Source organism: Nothoprocta perdicaria, unplaced genomic scaffold (genome assembly GCF_003342845.1).
Source record: "Nothoprocta perdicaria isolate Ctin4 unplaced genomic scaffold, notPer1 scaffold_43, whole genome shotgun sequence".
Taxonomy (NCBI): Eukaryota; Metazoa; Chordata; class Aves; order Tinamiformes; family Tinamidae; genus Nothoprocta; species Nothoprocta perdicaria.
The window spans coordinates 3,942,613-3,960,479 of record NW_020455677.1 but is presented as its reverse complement, the minus strand read 5'-3'; the positions used below and the strand labels follow the sequence as shown (position 1 = coordinate 3,960,479).

General features: G+C 41.0%; 1 protein-coding gene across 1 annotated transcript; it reads left to right on the top strand.

Annotated features, from left to right (window-relative positions):
* The first annotated feature begins 62 nt into the window (after positions 1–62).
* On the top strand, positions 63–3,840 carry MCFD2 (multiple coagulation factor deficiency 2). Its single transcript, XM_026046294.1, has 4 exons — positions 63–136; positions 810–958; positions 1,707–1,866; positions 3,231–3,840. Exons 2-4 carry the CDS (start codon positions 819–821, stop codon positions 3,360–3,362), a joined length of 432 nt encoding a protein of 143 aa, XP_025902079.1. The 5' UTR covers positions 63–136; positions 810–818; the 3' UTR covers positions 3,363–3,840.
* Positions 3,841–17,867: the final 14,027 nt, after the last annotated feature.

The following is a 17,867-nucleotide window of genomic DNA, read 5'->3' as shown; positions in this document are numbered from 1 at the left end:
GGAGCGGCGGGGCGGGGCGGGGCGCGCGCGTGCGCCGGCCCGGAGGCGGCGCTGGGGATGGTGGCCGGCTCGGCCCGGAGGTCGCGCCGCCTGCTCGGGAGCCGGAGCCGCGGCCATCGGCGGGGCCCATCGGCGGGTGCGTGCGCGGGCCCTCGGCACGGGGCGGGGAGGCGACAGGCCCGGCGGTGGGGGGAGGCCTGGCCGGGGGTTGCTCMGGCCCGGCCCGCTGTAACGGGCGCTACGGCGGCCGTTTAACGGCTCTGCTTGCGCAGCCGTTATTGCGGGGGAATCCGGCGCCGTGGCGCGCTCCCCCGGAGGCTGCGGGGGATAAGAAATCAAAAAATTGAAGAATAAAACAAAGCATTAGCAGTTCTGTTGGCTTCCATATGGCAGGCTCCTGATGTGGTGAAGGGAAGTAAGAGCTACGACCACCGTGAAATACTGCGAGCTGTGTAAATAATTCTTTTAGCACATGAGATCTTAACAAACTTCCAGCTAGAAGCAGCTGCTCTGGCATTCTGAGCAACCTTTGCTCCTGTACTGATAGGGCAGGTGTGAGGGGAACTGGCACAAAGTTGTCTAGTAGGTATTTGGAGCCCTGGAGGGTGCAAGGCACGACACGTTTGCAGTGTGAAAACAGCTGTACTTTGAAAACTGCTTACTGACTGTTGCCCTGAAGTAGGACCCTCATTAAAATGTCTTAATTGGAGGCGTCAGCTTTTTAAGGGGTTGAAATGTTGAGGAAAAGTAGCTTTCTGCATCCCAAGCCCCTTATAGGTTGGATTTTTCACCCCATTCTCTTTTTCTAGGAGATCACGATGGCCCTGTGGAACTGTAGAGCGTGCCTGCTGTTCTCCCTTGTGGCTGCCTGCTTCATCTCTGCCTTAGCTGGGGAGTCTGTGGGAGAGAGTCAACATGCAAATATTCGGCTCGATAAGAACCTGGTACAAGATAAAGAGTATGTGTTCCGTGTCCTGAGAATGAAAAGTTTACTCCTAATGATTTGCTTTTCTCCTAACTCTTGTTATGCAAGTTGGGCTTATGGCTGGGGCCCCTTCTCATCTAAGGATGTTGTATCAATAGCTGGAGCCAGATAGGTTTGTTGGAATAGCTGGAACAAGATAGGTTTGTTCAAAAAGTTTACTAGAGATACAGATGCAGAAAGGTCTCCCTTTGGGCCTGTAGCCCTACTTATACTGTATAGAGTTCCTTACTATAATTCTCCTTACTTAGATCAACATATTCTGGACAAATCTTTAATTTCAACTGTTAAAGATGTGTTGTCCTTTACTTCTTCATGCACACACAAGAGAGTGATAGTAGTAAAGTCTCTAGTATGTCCCGTGTTTTGCTATGAAAAATTTTCCTGCACTTTCTTTACTTTGAAAGATGGCCATAAAGGAATGGGGCACCACTTGGGTTGTTTTGGTAACCCAAACCCACTATACGTAGGTGAGAGGAGAAATAGTTGTCTAAATAGTTCCGAAAGCCAGTATAGCACCTGTGCTGTACTAGGATGAAGTGCGTTGATTGGATGGACGAACAAAGGTTGCTTAAAGTTGGGGCTTTTGGTCCTCAKGGTTGTCCAGGGTGCTTTTAGAAACAGTGCATTGCCTGTGTATTTGACTACTTGATCAAAGACTACAGTTGATGTAAACAATGCATTAAATATTAACTGACKTTTTTTTTTCCTCCCCTCTGCTTAGCCACATCATGGAACATTTGGAAGGTGTTATTGAGAAACCGGAGTCTGAGATGTCTCCACAAGAGCTGCAGCTTCATTACTTTAAAATGCATGATTACGATGGCAATAACCTGCTAGATGGATTAGAACTTGCTGCTGCTATATCCCATGTCCACAAAGAGGTAAGTTGAATACYGTAATAGCATGTGTCCTTGGAAACACTGCTGCCTTTCTAAAACCAACTTGCAATAGAACAGCTACAACACAGTGTTACAGAACAGTCACAAGGGAGTGGTTTTGTCTGAAAATGAGACCTCTTTCAGTTTTTGTTTTATAAATGGACCAGCTCTATCACACCGTTTCATGTCACTTTACAGTGTTTCAAGCTTTTGGCTTTCCTTTTGTTTTGTTGCCCTTGTGTAAATACAAATACTCTGTACAACTGGGAACTTTTAAGGACTAAGCAGGAAGATACAAGGATTTAAGGACTAAGCAGGAAAATAATATTAACACATCTCCTGGTGAGCTTTTGGAAGTTCAAAATAATGTAATTTCCTRTGCTCATCTGTGTCAGAAGATACAAAGCCAAGAAAAGAATATTTAACTGCTTACCCTTTTATTTCTAARGGATGATACCAAGAATTATGTTGAAGTTAACCTACAATGTTCCTAACCTCCTTTTTCTTTTGTTTTCCACTAGTCTGTTAAAACTCTGTGTTGCAAGTTACAACATAGGAAGAGATTTCTGCACTTGCTAGAAAGTGTAGCACCTGTACTACCACAGGATCCAAATTAATAGTACCCAGCTTAGATCTTAATACCTATCACTACACACTGCTATTTAGCTTGTAGATCTTTTTGGCTAAGAATACAAACTATGATTCAGTGGCTAAGAGTGTTTGTTTTGAATTCTATAGAACTTAGTAATTTGCATTTAATAAAGTTCCTGATATTGATATAAACAATTGCACAAGAGTTAGGACAGTGCCRAATTAGGCACCTATTTTTTTTTGTCTTTAGTGTAAGCATATCTTCTTTTTAAAGAAGTCTGAGGCATATGACGGAAGGCAGAATTGTGCTCTACGTAAAGAATTRTACCATCCTGTAGGCTTAGGAAATTCCTATGTGGAAAAGTAGGAGAGTTAAGGTGATGACACCCCAAAACATGCKTTTAAAAACATGCACTTATGTAATGTATTCCTATGCAGGAACATTTTCAGTCAAAGAGACGAAGATACAAATGTTTTTTACATAGCCACAGTCTGCCCCTTGGATGTAGCTCAGCTTTCCTTCAGTAGAGAGACTGCCAATGTGAAGTCAGTAGGCTTTGACCTTCTTTCCTTCTCTAGCAAATGTCTCAGATATCAATAATACGATACATAATCTATGTCATAATATGTTTGTGAACTGATGTTGAATAGTTTGCTGAAAGAATACCTAAGTAACAAGATGTTTTGCAATCCAAGCAGCTAGTTGTCAGTAATGTGTCCTATGTGTCACAAGGTGGGACCTGCTRAACTCCTGAATGTGGTTTTTGCTTTTCTAGGAAGGTGGCGAACATACCCAGGCAATGAAAGAAGAAGAACTAATTAGTCTAATAGATGATGTTTTAAGAGATGAYGACAAGAACAATGATGGATACATTGACTATGCAGAATTTGCAAAATCACTGGAGTAAGGGTTTGCAAGGAGGTTCTTTCTCCTTTTAGCTATGTGGAAATGTGACCCAGTATAATGTGATTCATTACTGTCTCATATCAACCTTTGTGCTGCAACACTCATGAGAAGATGTATCAATTCCAGTTGATTTCCTTTGAAAATTGTGTGTGACTGGTTAACTTGGAGAGCGAGCCATGTTTGACTAAGTGTAGCTACACATTTGAGTCTTGAAGCACAGAACCATCCACAGTACTCATGCGGGCTACAGTGGACAAACTCTTAAGTAGCTATGTGTGAATACTTAATAGATCACATGTTTTCTATCATTGGTTTATATATTTGCTTACCTATTACTTAAATGGATAAAATACCTGGAAAGCCAGAGAACATGACTACATATTGTATTTTGAGGAGACATTTCCATGTTTCATACTCATTTTCAAAGAAAATCTGCATACAAGTGCTTGAAACATCATTTGCAGAGAAAACTATTTGAATGTGGTTTACACTTRAGCTCTATACAGTACCACACAGACTTCAACATTATCTTTGAATAAATTGAGTATTTTTTTAAATTTATGTACTTTCTAGCATACCCTTATATTTTATATATAAATGTGTACATGTTTCAATTTCTTCTCATCTTTCACAGATTTACTTTTTATAGTGTAGTATTTTGGATTTTTCTCTACTTTGAAAGGTCTTTTTTAAAGAAAGCTAAAATATTTTTACAACATTTATATGTTTATTAATGCTGTATAGCATTTACTAGAGTAGCTTAAGCTATCTCATTTTGAAGGTCATGTTAACAGTAAACTGGTTTAGTATAAAAGTTTCTGTTCCAATTGATTCTTACAGTATTAGCCAGTGGGGTAATCTAAGTGAGAAAGTAATGCTGCCTTGCTGAGGTTTAGATTCCTACCCCTTGACACTTAAATTACGTATTTTAGAAAAATGCAAAGGTATTTCATAACTAAGAGTTTCAAGATACTTGAATGTCTGCAAATGAACATGGTTGTGGGAATGTTTTCACTGTGTTGACTCAATACTTGATAAGTCCAGTAGCCTAAGGATAGTAAAGTGATGTATTGTTGCTTTATTGATATGTGGTAACTATAAAGTATAGCCTAAATCTTAAAGTGCATTTAATCATTACCCATGAATAGAGAATATTAAATGTTAGCATATTTCTGTAAAATGTATAAAGAGCTATTTTCTTTATGAAATTATTCTTATACATGAGAAATACATTTGTAAAAGAAATTATTTCTTTTGTTTAAATGTTTGTGCAATGAATGCTGAGTGTCTGATTTTTTTTTTCTTGTAATAGCTGATTATTTTGATACTTTGTGTGAGGGTATTGCTTGTGCAGRCTATACAAGCAACCAAAAGTTCAGATTCATGCACGTTAGAGCTGGAAGTGTAACGTAGGAAGTTCTGGAAAGGAATGTATCTAGTTTTCTGTTGTATTTCTAGGCCTGGTGCAGTAACCTTACAGTCAGTAATCTAAAAACTCCTCAAACAAAAAAATTTAAATTCCTCAAAGCATTTTTGTAATGCCATTCATTAGGGTCATTAGTCTGTAGTGAATGTTGATTCAAAGGTAAGTATAGAAAGTGCTCCAGCGGGGAGAGAAAARAGGATTAAGCTCCTCAGTTTTGAACATTTATAGCAGGTTACCCTTAAACCTGTCAACTTTTATGTGTTTATTCCATAAACCTCTGAGCATTGGATATATTTCACGTGAAAGAAAAACTGGCATTTTTGCCCTATTCTGAAAAATCATGTTTTCCTTGTAAATTGTAGTGGCAGGTAAGCTAGGAGCTGATCTTAGAGACTGAGCTATAAATCCTTAAACAGTCCAGCAACTTTCTCAAACACTATAATGTAGTAAATGATAGGTGCAGTAGAAGACACATCAGAAAAAAAATATAGGTAACATGGACAACTTTTTTTTCAGATTATAAACTATTTTTAGTATATGTCAGAACAACATTAAATACAGAATTTCCTGAAAACAGAACAAAAATGAGACTTCTATTTCACAGTGCATGAAAAAGTACCAAAACAGTGTTTTTGCTTTCCAAGAAAAAGAACAATTCAAGAAMTGCTGTCCAAACTGAAACCCGCAGCATGTCTACTCAGCCTCCTAAAACAAGTACACATATAAGACTGCTGGTGCAGCCAGACTTCATTTTTAAAAATTAAGTAGTTTATATGCTTGTTGTCGCTCACATAGTACCCTAAACAAACTGGTACAGGTAATAGGAAATCACAAGTATACACATATTTAAATGTATATATTCTTGTATATATAAAAGTGGGCCTTTGCAACAAGACTATTTTTGCTTCTGCAAAACAGTAGTCTCTGTTTAACASATAAGAAAAAATAAGCAAAAGGGAGCATGATTTTCTGAAGGTCAAGCACACCTTTAACAGGAACAGAAAAGCAAGAGCCTGTTGTGGGTTTTACACCTCTTCCTAGCCTGTAAGCCTGGAAGAAAAGTGTTGGATTTCCCCCCTTCTCCATTTAGTGYAGAACACATCTGGCCTTGTACTACTGTGAACTACACCTGGTTTTGTCCAAGGATTGAGATTGTAATCTTCTACCTCATGTATCAAATATAGCAAGCAAAGAAAATATCTGAAAAGACTGCAAGCAAGCCCTGTGTTTATTGGTCCTCTGAGACATACTCTGCCTATTAAAGAAAAAATCTGTACTGTTTATCCAGTGACCATTGGCATGTTATTAATCACAAGAATGACCATCCAGAACAGCTTTGAATTTACAAAGATTTTAGAACCTTTATTATTTTTCTTAATCACATGTGACCTTAAAATATCTCRGATTCTGTGGAGAGTTATTAAAAGTTTACAAGTCCTGATTTCAGCTGAAGTACTGTTTTTACCCAAGCAATTMACAGGAGCAGTAAAAGGAATTCAGGATAGAGTCATAGCTGGTACAGCCACTAGRTAGCGTGTTGACACTGCCCATTCCTTCCCTGCAACGTGCAGCTTGGAGCAACTGAGAATGGGGATTTCACTGTAGCACCACCCCTGCGTGGATTACAGGCCAGTGCCTGCTCCTCTCTCTTCCAACATCATGTTCCCATTAGGATGCCCATGTTTTGATTAGTTTACAACTCCCACAAAATTTGATCATAGCTGAGATTTGATTACTGATGATGAAGTTTCATTGCTTGGARTCTCCAAGTTTACTTGAAATGGGAGTAAACTAACTTGCAATTTTAATATTATCAGTAAATATTATTAGGTAACAGGAAAACTTTGCAGTGTAAGYACCAGACTTGGCCTCATTGCTTGATACCCCTAGTTCAACCATGAGAGGATCCACTGAGTGCTCACAACAGACCCTAGGAATACTAGTTCTCTGTAGAGCCTGAGATCTTACTGGTTTTGCACAGACATTGGTAAGAGCTTCTGTCACTGGTCTTATAAGGCACAGTYGCAGCGTGGTCTGACCAGACATTTCTGCTTCAAGTGAAGCTTAGTGCTTTTTTYCCTTCCTCCCCTCATCCATTTGCAGTCTTGCTGCCTGCCTATCACCCCTTGAAACAGCTGCTTATCAATCACACTGTTAGTTTTTAGCAAATGAATTACATCACGGGTCATTACGTCCCTTGGTCTGCATTTATTACCACAGAGYGTCCGAGTTGTAACCATTTCATGGGCACAGCTGCTCTGCTCACACGGAGCAGGAGCTGTTACAAGGGCAGCCGCTAACACCTTACAGAAGGTTTTTTCAGCAGTTCCATTTCTCATCCTGTTCTTCATTCCAAGTTCTGAATCGCATCCTAAACCCTACCAGCCAATGCATATTCAAATTGTCACTGTCTTCTTCAGCTGAGTGGCAGTTTTGCACTTAAATAGAGGGCAGCATAGCATATGACTATAAAGTATACTGCCAGATATGACATTTTATAAGAAATTGGTGCTGCACGGAATATAGTGTCAACTTCTGCCACTTGATCCAACTGAGTGACTGACAGCACTAGATGCAGAGCAGGCAGATGTCAATAAACTCAGACTGGGGAGGGAAGATCTCATAGGAAGCAAGTCTAAAGGAAAAGCAAATTAGGCAGAGCTGTCAGTTTCTGCAAGACAAGCTGTTAAGAGAGCAAGTGYAAAACTATACCAGTTCAGAGAACTGCAAGGAAATTCAGAAGTCATCTAATTCACAACTTCTTAGATTGTGCTCAAGGAGAAGAGAGGATTGTATTTGCTAAGCAGAAACTAGGTCAGATGATTGAGAATCCAGTGCAATGCCCCAYTCCTGTGTGCGTCTGTCTGTCTACCAACCATAAGGAAAAAGCACAGAAGCTGCAACTAGCAACACTCATCAAAARGAAAAGAAACAAGGAAAGTTACAAGAAGGAAACAAAGAAAAATTTGAGCCGTGACTCAAAGACAGGGGACAGTATCAGCAGAGGATATTAAATAGCTGAAGAGTTTAATGCCTTATTTTTTCCTTTTTTAATCCATCTTTACGAAAAAAAAGTCATCAGCAAGCAGACAGGTGCAATTAGTACCAGGGAAAAAGAATTAGAATTTCAGCCTAAAATATGATAAACCTACTTAGAAAGTAATGAGCTAATTTGGATATTTTCAAATTGCCCGGGTCTGACCATCTTAGGAGACTCAAAAGGCAGTTGAAATGATGTCTGCACATCATCTTGTGGAGGCTGGATTACAAACTGGGCAGAGTGAACTTAATACCTGCCTTTTTGTAAAGGAAATTCATAATTTAGCAAACCTAATTTCAATCCCCAGGAAAGTTTTAGTGTACATCTGTTTCTTTTAGAAAGAAGAAGGAAATGAGCAGCAGCTAATAATGGATTTGCCAAGAATAAACTCAGACACACTAATTTGTCTGTCTATGGAAGAGTAAATGATCTTGTTATATAGGGAAAGCTGCAGATATTATATAGGTTTCTTTTTCTTTTCTCTTTTTTTTTTTTTTACAAAGGACTTCAACATTATTTCTTACAATATTCTCACAAACAAGCTAGTAAATCATGACAAAAATAGAACTGCTGTAGAAAAGGACTTGAGTGAAGTCTGGTTAGATAATTGTATCTTCAGAGTTACTGTTAATAATATTTATCAAAAWACATATTTTACATGGAATTCTGTGAGGTTTGGGCATGTATTGAGTTTTTTTTTGACATTTTCATTGAAGGCATAGATGATGTAATATGAAGAATGATTATGAAACTTGCAGATGGAGCTACAAAGGGCTGCAAGTATGATGGATGACATGATCAGAATTTCAAGTGGTCTTGATAAATTAACAGAAGTCATCTAAATCTTGATAAATTAACAGAAGTCATCTAAAATGGATGGAATGCAATAGATCACAAGTTGAGCATGAATGGCAAAGCCATGTGTTTTATTTATTCCGCCTCCACAGAAAAGGCAAAGATCACACTGAGGTCCCTAAAGGGCCTTCAAGATAATTGAAAGAGCCCTTCTGGTCCACTCCCTACTCGTAAAGATTCACCTAGTAGACAATGTTCTGCACTTACTTAAAAAAGTGGACTACTTGGAAAAAGGCCAGAGGAGATCAACAAGAATGAGTAGAGTCCAGAAATCATGAGGAAGGACTGCAAGAACTGGGATGTTTTTGCCTAAAGAGGAGACAATTGGGAAGAAAGGAGAAGACAGGTTTAAAAAATAGTTTTCAAGCATGTAAAAAGCTGTTGCAAAGAGTAAGAAAATTATCTATTCTTCACAGATGGATCAAAAAGACCCAAGTCTACAGAACTATAACCCAATATATATGAATTTCAGCTTGAGAGATCTAGATTACACATTGGACATTAATGTCAAAGGCAAGATGCATAGCTTGCATTAATAAGACTATAATTGGCTTTSTTTTTGAAGCAGAAGGATGGAGAAAAGCTCTTTTCCAGATCCACTGCAGTGAAAGTCTCCCTCTAAATACTGACAGGCAGTATTTGTGTAGAGATGAGATCCCTCACTTGGAGTTTCACAGCCAAGGGCAGAAGCCTGCTAGAACACAGGAAGTCCAAGCTCTGCTCCAAGTCCTCAGGACTGCAGTGATCTCAATTTTCCTCTAAGATCACAAATTGTCCTTTCCCCCTACTGTACACCTTTCTTCTCCTTGTAATCTCTGTAGATTCTTCTTGATCCAGCCACATTTCAGTTTTCCCCTACTCCATCTGGATATCAGTTTTGCATCTCAGCTTCTTACCCCCATAAGCCATCTTTCCTCTTGAAACTCTCTAAAAGCTTGTTTTTCAGTTCTGTTTTCCATGTAGACGTTCTGCTTCTGTCCCAGAGGACAACAGCYATCTGCACATGCAGGAGGACAGTGGTGCCACATTCACTTCCCCTGTTGCAAGCTAGAGCAATCTACACCAAGGAATGTCATTCTCCATCCTGTCAAAGGATGGTCACTGCTAGCAGGGTCCAAGTGCAAAACCTGACCACTTTTCTATTGAACGCATTTAAACTGAGTTTGTCCAAGCCAGAAATGAAAATATTGGTGAAGATCAAGGTTTAAATGGTAAGGCCTGGTAACACTATTGACTGAAAATGATATCTTATGAGAGAGAGAGTTCTATGGTCACTGATATGGACTTTGCTGCTGCTGCTGCTACTCTACAACTTTCCGTATAAGCAAAAGGGATGATGCAGCGTGTAAGCAGTCATGGCACAAGGCTGCATTAGTGCAGTGGTAGAACACAACTATACCATTTCCAGATGTTACATTCTTTCAAAGTTGTCTAACGATTTGCCTCTTCTTGATCAGACTTCAAGAAACATTTTAAAAGTGACCCAAGTTTGAGAAAGCCTTGGGCATATGTTTTGAAATAAGTTCTATTTAAGAATAACAACATTTGGCCTCAAAGTATTTTGTCATAAAAGCAGAAATAAGCCACAAAATATACATGCTAAAAAATAATATTGACTTAAATATCAAGGTCTGTGGCTCGCATCCATCAGAGTGACACATTGGCACAGGTTATGGCAGGTGTGATTTTTGTAACATTAAAATGAGACCTATGAGATCTGAATGCTGCTTCCTTTGGGAGACATCTCCAGGGATCATAAGGAGGTGGCCATGTAACAAGACTGTCAGCCTCAGGAAGGACTGGATGTCAGGAAACATCTGGGTAAGAGTTTTGGACAGCAGAACATGGAGATGGGACTAGTTTTAGAGAAGGTATGTATATGTTTAGGATGCATGTGGAGTTGTTTAGAAACCTCACAAATGCCATTATAAGTTTATGAGCACATTGGCACTGACTAGTGGAATTAAGATCTCCAAAGAACACAAAGCACATACAGACACACATACATAGAGGCATAAACTGCTTTCAATAACCAAATAATTCTGTCACCAGACAGCCCAAAACTACTCTAAGGCACCATTTCTAGCCAAGACCAACAGATTTTAAATATTTTTCAATCTCTAGGCAAAGGAATTTCAGGAAATGACAAGCCAAAAAGTCTTTAAGAAAATCTCCAAACAGATGATCTCATTTTTTTTTAGCCATCATATCTCTTAAACACCTTGTCCAGTTTCCTTCGACTCTTCCAGAAAATCTACCCCAGGATAAGATTATGCCTGTGAAGTTTTAGGTGCACTGGGGTAACTTCAGCAAAGTGAGAAATGGGAATAAAATCAAATATACAATGGAAACTTAAGTACCTCTGCAGTTTACTRAATACAGTTCAGTTTGATCTTTATAATGCATGGTCTTTCCACCGTAGCAAAATAAAAGGACTCTTATTTAGTCACCAAAGGAAAAGAACACCACCCACGTATGAAGCCCTACCTATGAGAGAAGGAGACTTGGCAGGTTGCACACATTTTGCTTCCTCCTGTTAGAAAACATTTATAGGAGCCAGATTAATTTCCTAAGGTCTGTCTTAAAAACTTATGCCGAGTATTACACAGTGCTGGCAGAGCAAGATGATGACAATTTCTGACTGCAGATGTGTCTCTACCCCAGACCTTATTAAAACTGCAGCAAGGCATTGACATACCCAACCACCTTTAAATTAGCCAGCTAAGGCACTGCTAACATCCTTACAAAACACTGCACAACTGTAAAACCCACTATAAAAGCTGAATATGTTACTAGCYGCACCCAAGCTATCTAGTTTAATTCAGGTATCTCAAAGCAAGCTCTAAATGTACCTTTCCTCTGAAAGGCCTGTAGTTAAATGGAAGTATCCTGGGAGAGTGTAAAATCTATCTCTAGACAATTCCTAGATCCAACTAGGCCCCTTTTGGAAAACACAGCACAAAAGGAGTTTTTAATTAAGATCTGATTTCTTTTTTTTTTCTGGCTTGCACTAACAGCTAGAGCAGAACTCCTCTAGTGACTTTAATAAAAGTCTTCTCAGATTCCTGTGGCAGCTAGAAGTCCTTTCTAGGGTCTTGTAAAAACCCTTTAATAAAAATATTCATAGGGAAAAGGAAAGGGCTACATAAGCTACAATTCAAGGAACTGTGTTCAGTGTATCTGCAGTTGAATTGTCATCTGTGGATACTACTAAATAAATATCGCACTATCCTCAAGGTTATTTCTTGTTCACTCAACCCTATCCCACTCCTGACTGTCACCCATGCCACTGATCTCTGGTCAGCTAACGGCCTCCCAGCACGAGCACCACACTTGGGGCAACTCAGTTCAGCTTGAAAGCTCATCGTGTTGATTTCTCCAACAGAGAAATATTGGCAGGAAGTGGGGAAAAAAAAATCAGATTCAAATGACCAAAGAAGAGACATTCTAAGGGCTGCCAAACTCATTCCACCCCAGGAGCTTTCAACTTCAGGCTGCTGCTCCAGGCAGCATGGAGATCTGAAAATCCGATCCCGATGCCATTGGACAAGGAACATTGGTCTGCAATAAGAAAAATTTGGTTGTAGTGGAGAAGGCAAACGGTAAGATGAGGACAGTCTATAACAGACATACTACTCAAATCCGAGATGTATTCAACCTTAAACCACTGGATGCCACCCTCCCAAACTGCTCCCTGCAAACGTAACCTCAGTTGGCTCAAAACTACTTTGTCAACAACATGGGCTTTAATAGGGGGCTAGTACTTCAAGGGGTCAAAGCACAGCCTAATATAAGAGCTTCTGGAGAAGGAAAAGGTTAAAACAAGAAAATCTACAAATTTGGGACCTTCAGATATCGGTGTGCATGGGAGTCCATRTTACAAGCCCAGCACCACCTTGAGTGCTGACCTCTCAGCTCACCTCAACATGCAGGCCTCAACATGGGAGCTCTGAGTGTTTTTGATGGTCACTCGAGAATGGGAAGATTCACAGTYAGTCTCTGGAAATTTGTGCCCAAGTGACTTTTCAGGGAACAGGGTGACACATGAGCTTGGAAATGCCATGACTGCTCATGTAGGTCTTTCCATACACAAAAATTTAGTCTGTGGTGACACAGAGCCTGGGAAATCTCAGCTCAAAAAAATAAAGTCTGGCAAAATTACAAACAATCAAAAACTAGGCTTTCTAATGGAAAGTGTTAGACAGTTTTAGTTACYGGACCACCATCATCTTCACAGCTAGAGAGTGATTTAATCTGTCAGTTATGTGAGCGCTAGGAGCAATGAATAGGTCTTTGTATTTATTCACAGCAAGTACATATCCAGAATTGACATATGATGCTTTCTTTTTTGTCTGATAGTTCACTGCATGGCTTTAAAAAAAAAAAAAAACAGGGATTTGCACAAGGTTTTTCCAAAGCAGGRCAATAGTAGATACCATCCATGTTCAGAAAGAGGAACTCCCAAAGTTGACTATAAGCACTTTTCCAACTTAAGATGACAATTTTTAGTTACAGCTTAAAAGCCTCCTATGAGCAGAGGAGCTCAGAGGAGCTCAGTTCTGCTCGGTGGCGAGAGGCCTGCCGGGTGGCATGCCCTCAGCCATGCCTGCAGCCCTGGCAAGCAGGCCGCACACCTCAAGGCAGCTCGCCGTGCCCACCAGCACAGGGCACCGAGGCCGCAGGGCTCCTCCACAGAGCCAYGCCACTCGCCACCTCGGCGGTCCAGGGTTTCTGTGTGACTGCAGTCCCCRCGTTGCGGCGTGCGGAGCAGAGCAAGGGCTGCCCAAGCCACATGGCTCCTCTGCAGGAGGACGCCTTCACATGAAGGCCTTGAGCAGAGCGCTCTCTGCTCCCTCTGTTGCCGCAGCAGCACAAAAGGGCTGGAGCATGGCCAGAAACTTATGGTGTAACTGAGAGCAGAATATTCTCTCCTGTAGGTTCTAAATAAGCCTTTAAATAAAGCTGGTTGCAGCTGAAGACCTGCCAAGACCCTAGTGGGCACTGTGCTCTACTCTCCCCCGGAGCTAGAAACTGGCTGGGTTCAGTCACCTCTGCAGTACAGGGGCCAAGACTGAGGTTTGCCAGCTGGTCAAGGTCATTTACTGGCTTGGCTCATCTAATCCTCAGGAAGCCAGTGACAGCTAGCCCTAAGCCAACCTCCTTTTTCACTGCCATAAATGCAAATGATAATGCACACCAATACAAGCAAAATGAGACTATTGTAAAGCTTCCAAGAATACTTCTAAACACCAGCCAAAAAATGGTATGAAAAGTCTTGATCTGAGGCAGATTACTACATGCCACCCTTCAACCCTTCCTCCCGAGACACGTGTAACTTCTAAATTCATCTGTTGGAAACTGTGAAAAAGCAGACTCTGTACCTGGCCACACTTCAGCACATTCAATTTCATTTTGCCATCATCCCTACAGGGAGTTTCTGATATCCAGAYGAACGTGGTCTGTTTATTTTTCCTCTTACCTTTGTGGTCAGTTATTTCTTATTACGAAGTCCCAGTCCAGATGAAGTTGGACTTGGACTTTACAAGCTCGGTCAGAACCCACTCAAATGGCATGAGCTAATGATGTGCTTTTCTTTGTGCTTTAACCTGTCCTTCAACATACACACTCCATTGTTAAAGGTAAGCYGATCGTGGGAGAAGGCACAGCAGGGAACAGACTTGTGTGGGTGACCGGGAGGTGGTGATACAAGACTGAAGCTGCAGGGCAAGCCAGCTTCCACCAGGAGAGTGGACAGCTGGAGATGTGAGATTTCCATGTCCGAGGTCAGGTTCCCCAGCTATGCTACCACCACAGGTCCTGCCCCAGAGGGCTGCCTGTGGGCCATAGCCAGAGGAAGTGGAGAGATGTTTTCCACCTTCTCTTTACCTGCAAGTCAGGACCAGGTTTCTGGGAATGGAGGAAAACATGATCCCCAATAAGCAGCAGGACACTCCTTACCCACTGCCACTTCAGAACATCATGGAAGGTTTCAATGCTGTTGCCCATCACTACTACAAAATTATTCCCCAGGGACAGGGCTGTCTGGGCTGACTCTTGCTTTCCTTATCTGGCCACTGGAAAACAAAACATTGACATGCTGGCTAGCCATGTACTACAAATAAGTACTTAAATCCATCCTTAGTCAATGAAATGGAAAGTATGAAGTGCTTCAAGGGTGTTTAAGTGCTTCACTGACCAGCTTGAACCTTGAACTGCAGCTGTGGTCAGAAGATGGAAGTGAGAGGAGGAGGCCATGTTCACCTGCACCCATTACTCCTGGAGACACAGGACATGAGTAAGAGCAGCTGAACCTGGGAACCACGAGACCAGAGAAGCTAGGCTAGAGCACTTCACAGGGACAGCATTTGCTATGTAAGAACAACAGATAAAAAGTCTGCAGTACCGTACCTGCAAAGATGCAAGGAATTTCAAGCCGTTAATAGGTTCATTGAACAACCATCAACTCAGCTAATTAGGTAGAAAGTACCAGCATCTCAGTTTATTTTCCCCTTTTGATAGATGGCTCCCAGAAGTCATGCATGATTTCCATGAGGTGAGATAACAAGCTGTCAGTCATAGGAAGCCTGGAGTGAACCAAACAGATAATCAACACAGCCTGAAAACAAGAAATATGCCAAACTGCAAAAACAATTTCTTTCTTCAAAAAGAAAATGGAAAAGTCATTTGAACAAGCAAGCTTTAGCTTACAAGTAATATTCTAGTTAACAATAAAATAGAAGAGTATGTGTGTGATTCTGGAGTGATTTGGTAGGAAACATGTAGAAGTTAACCCTTGCTATGAACTTGCCCACTGTCAACACATGCTTTCTAGCTCAAAAATTATATCCTCAGCTCATCTTATTTCCAGGACACATAAAGAAAACAAGGATATAGGGCAAACACCAATCAGCAAGGGAATAAATAACAGAAGTACTTGTGTGTGTTATATCAGATGTTTCTTTTCTCAAAAAAATATATATTTACTGAGAGTATTTTTTTATACATAGTCTATATTCATTCAGGCAGTAGTGGCTGTGTCTATTCCTATGGAAGGAGTTAGGTCTGTGGTCACTTGTGGGGCATTGATGGTGACCTCAGGGAGTGCAATAGCTCTAACACCAAAGAAACCCCAGAGGCAGCTGCAAACATACCCTCTGTAGAGTCAGAGGTAGGCAGTGCAGAGAGACACCTCTGGTTGTTCTGCGGTAAATCTACTAATGGCAATGGAAGGAGGACATAAATTCCATCAGCTGGACCGATGTGGTAACATTGATGTGAGCAGGGTGAACATTGTGAGCAATCAATAGACCTTTTATCACCTCCAGCTCTAACAGTGCAGAAGAACAGGACTCAGCCTGACTCAGGTGTTCTCTTCATCCCCACCCTCCTTCTTATCTGGGAAGACAGGACTGTCCACAATAGCAATCCCAAAGATAGGGGAAAGAATATTTTGGAAAACTGAAGCTAGCATTGCCATCGCAGCAAGTTATTTCCCTCACAGAGGATCAGAAACCAAAGTTTATTTGGGTGCAATACTCCGTGTGAGGCCACTCTATTTCTTTTTCAGCAGTGAGAATCAAGAAATTGTCAGCAAGTGACAGTTTGGGTTGCTGGGCTTTTGTGTTTTTTTATTTTTCTCCCCTCAGTAATTTGAGCCAACTGTTACTTCATGCATATGGAATACACAAATTCTAGCCTTTCCTCACTGGTGTGAAGTAAGACTTTGGCACATGTTGAAAACAACAAGCAGAAATTAAACTCGCTTTCTCCCATCTTTAATGTCAGTACCCACCAGTGATTATTTGGAGAATTAAACACATAGTCATCTTGCCGTCACCTTAATTCTCTACATTAAAAAGGGATTACATAACAAATCAGCTTGATTTAGTCAACCTTCCAGGGACTTCTTGCCCAGTGGTTCACTCTTCTTTATTGAATTAAGAGTTGAAGAAGCTCTTGGCTTTCAGACACGCTATGAAATCCTTCCCAAATTCAGGCCACTGGAGCTAGGAATTGCTGAAGTGCTTACTGCTGTGGAGCCACCTCCATGGTGTCTGGAGAGCATGAACTCCAGCTGACCCATCCRGCAGCAAAAACACCCTCACAGACACAAGTAACCCTATCTCCTGACATTCCCTTCCACTTCAGGAAAGAAGTAATCCTCCATTCACCGGGGTCAGAGAGCTTTCAGACCCTTTCCTGTGCTTGTTTAAATATAGCCCTATAACACTGGGTTCAGGTTTGGGGTACGTCACAACGGAGTTTGGATTAATTCTTAGTCTGGTAACGGCTTAACACGAAGTAGCAGTTGCTGAGTGCAGCGAGATGCCTTTCCACGACTCACGCAGGGATCTCTCCAGTGCCTTCGGCAGCAGAGATGTCCRCAGACAAGAAGGATAAGTTGCAAACACACAGCACAGAGCAGCTGTCATCCTTGGCTGACAGTACCTCCAAAACTAGCACTTCATTCATACCATGTTGGACAGGCAGAAGCCTATGGATTACCAGTCATCTGAAGGTCTGATTCCACAGACCTTCTCATTGCACTCAAATAGTAAGGTTTTTTTTTCCCCCCTTATTGCCTTTACACACTTTGAATCAAAACACCAACTTTGAGTATTTCAAAGTCTAAGATGTATTTTAAAAAAAAATCTCATTTTTCTACCTTTTTGGTTTTGTCTTCTGGCTCTAAGAAGTCTGTCATCACTGCAACACTAGATTCGGTTGCTAACTGTTCTRTGCATCAGTACAGAAAGAGCAACATCCTTCTGCTTCCCATCCCTCTTCTCTTCCTTCACCTTTTCCCTTGAGGATAAGAAAAACAATTGCTCCAGAGATGCTCCTTAAATATTCACTGGAATTGAAATCCCATGTTTGCTATGCTAGAACTGTGCTAGAATAAGATAAATACACTAACATATCCAATGTCAGTTTATACTGAGACTTGCAAATATTATATATAACCCTCCGGAGATGACCACAGTTGCTTTAAAACTCTTCCTAGTTTTGACTTCCATCTTTTTCTGGCCTACACTGCACATCCTTTTTGCCCATCCAGTCACCACCCCATGCCCTAACCCACATTGCTTCGAGAGCTCTCAGCTAGGGAAGATTCACAGTCCTTTTCAAGATTACCAGTTCCCTGATGCTTTGCCACCACAGCTGTAAAAGAAATCACATTATCC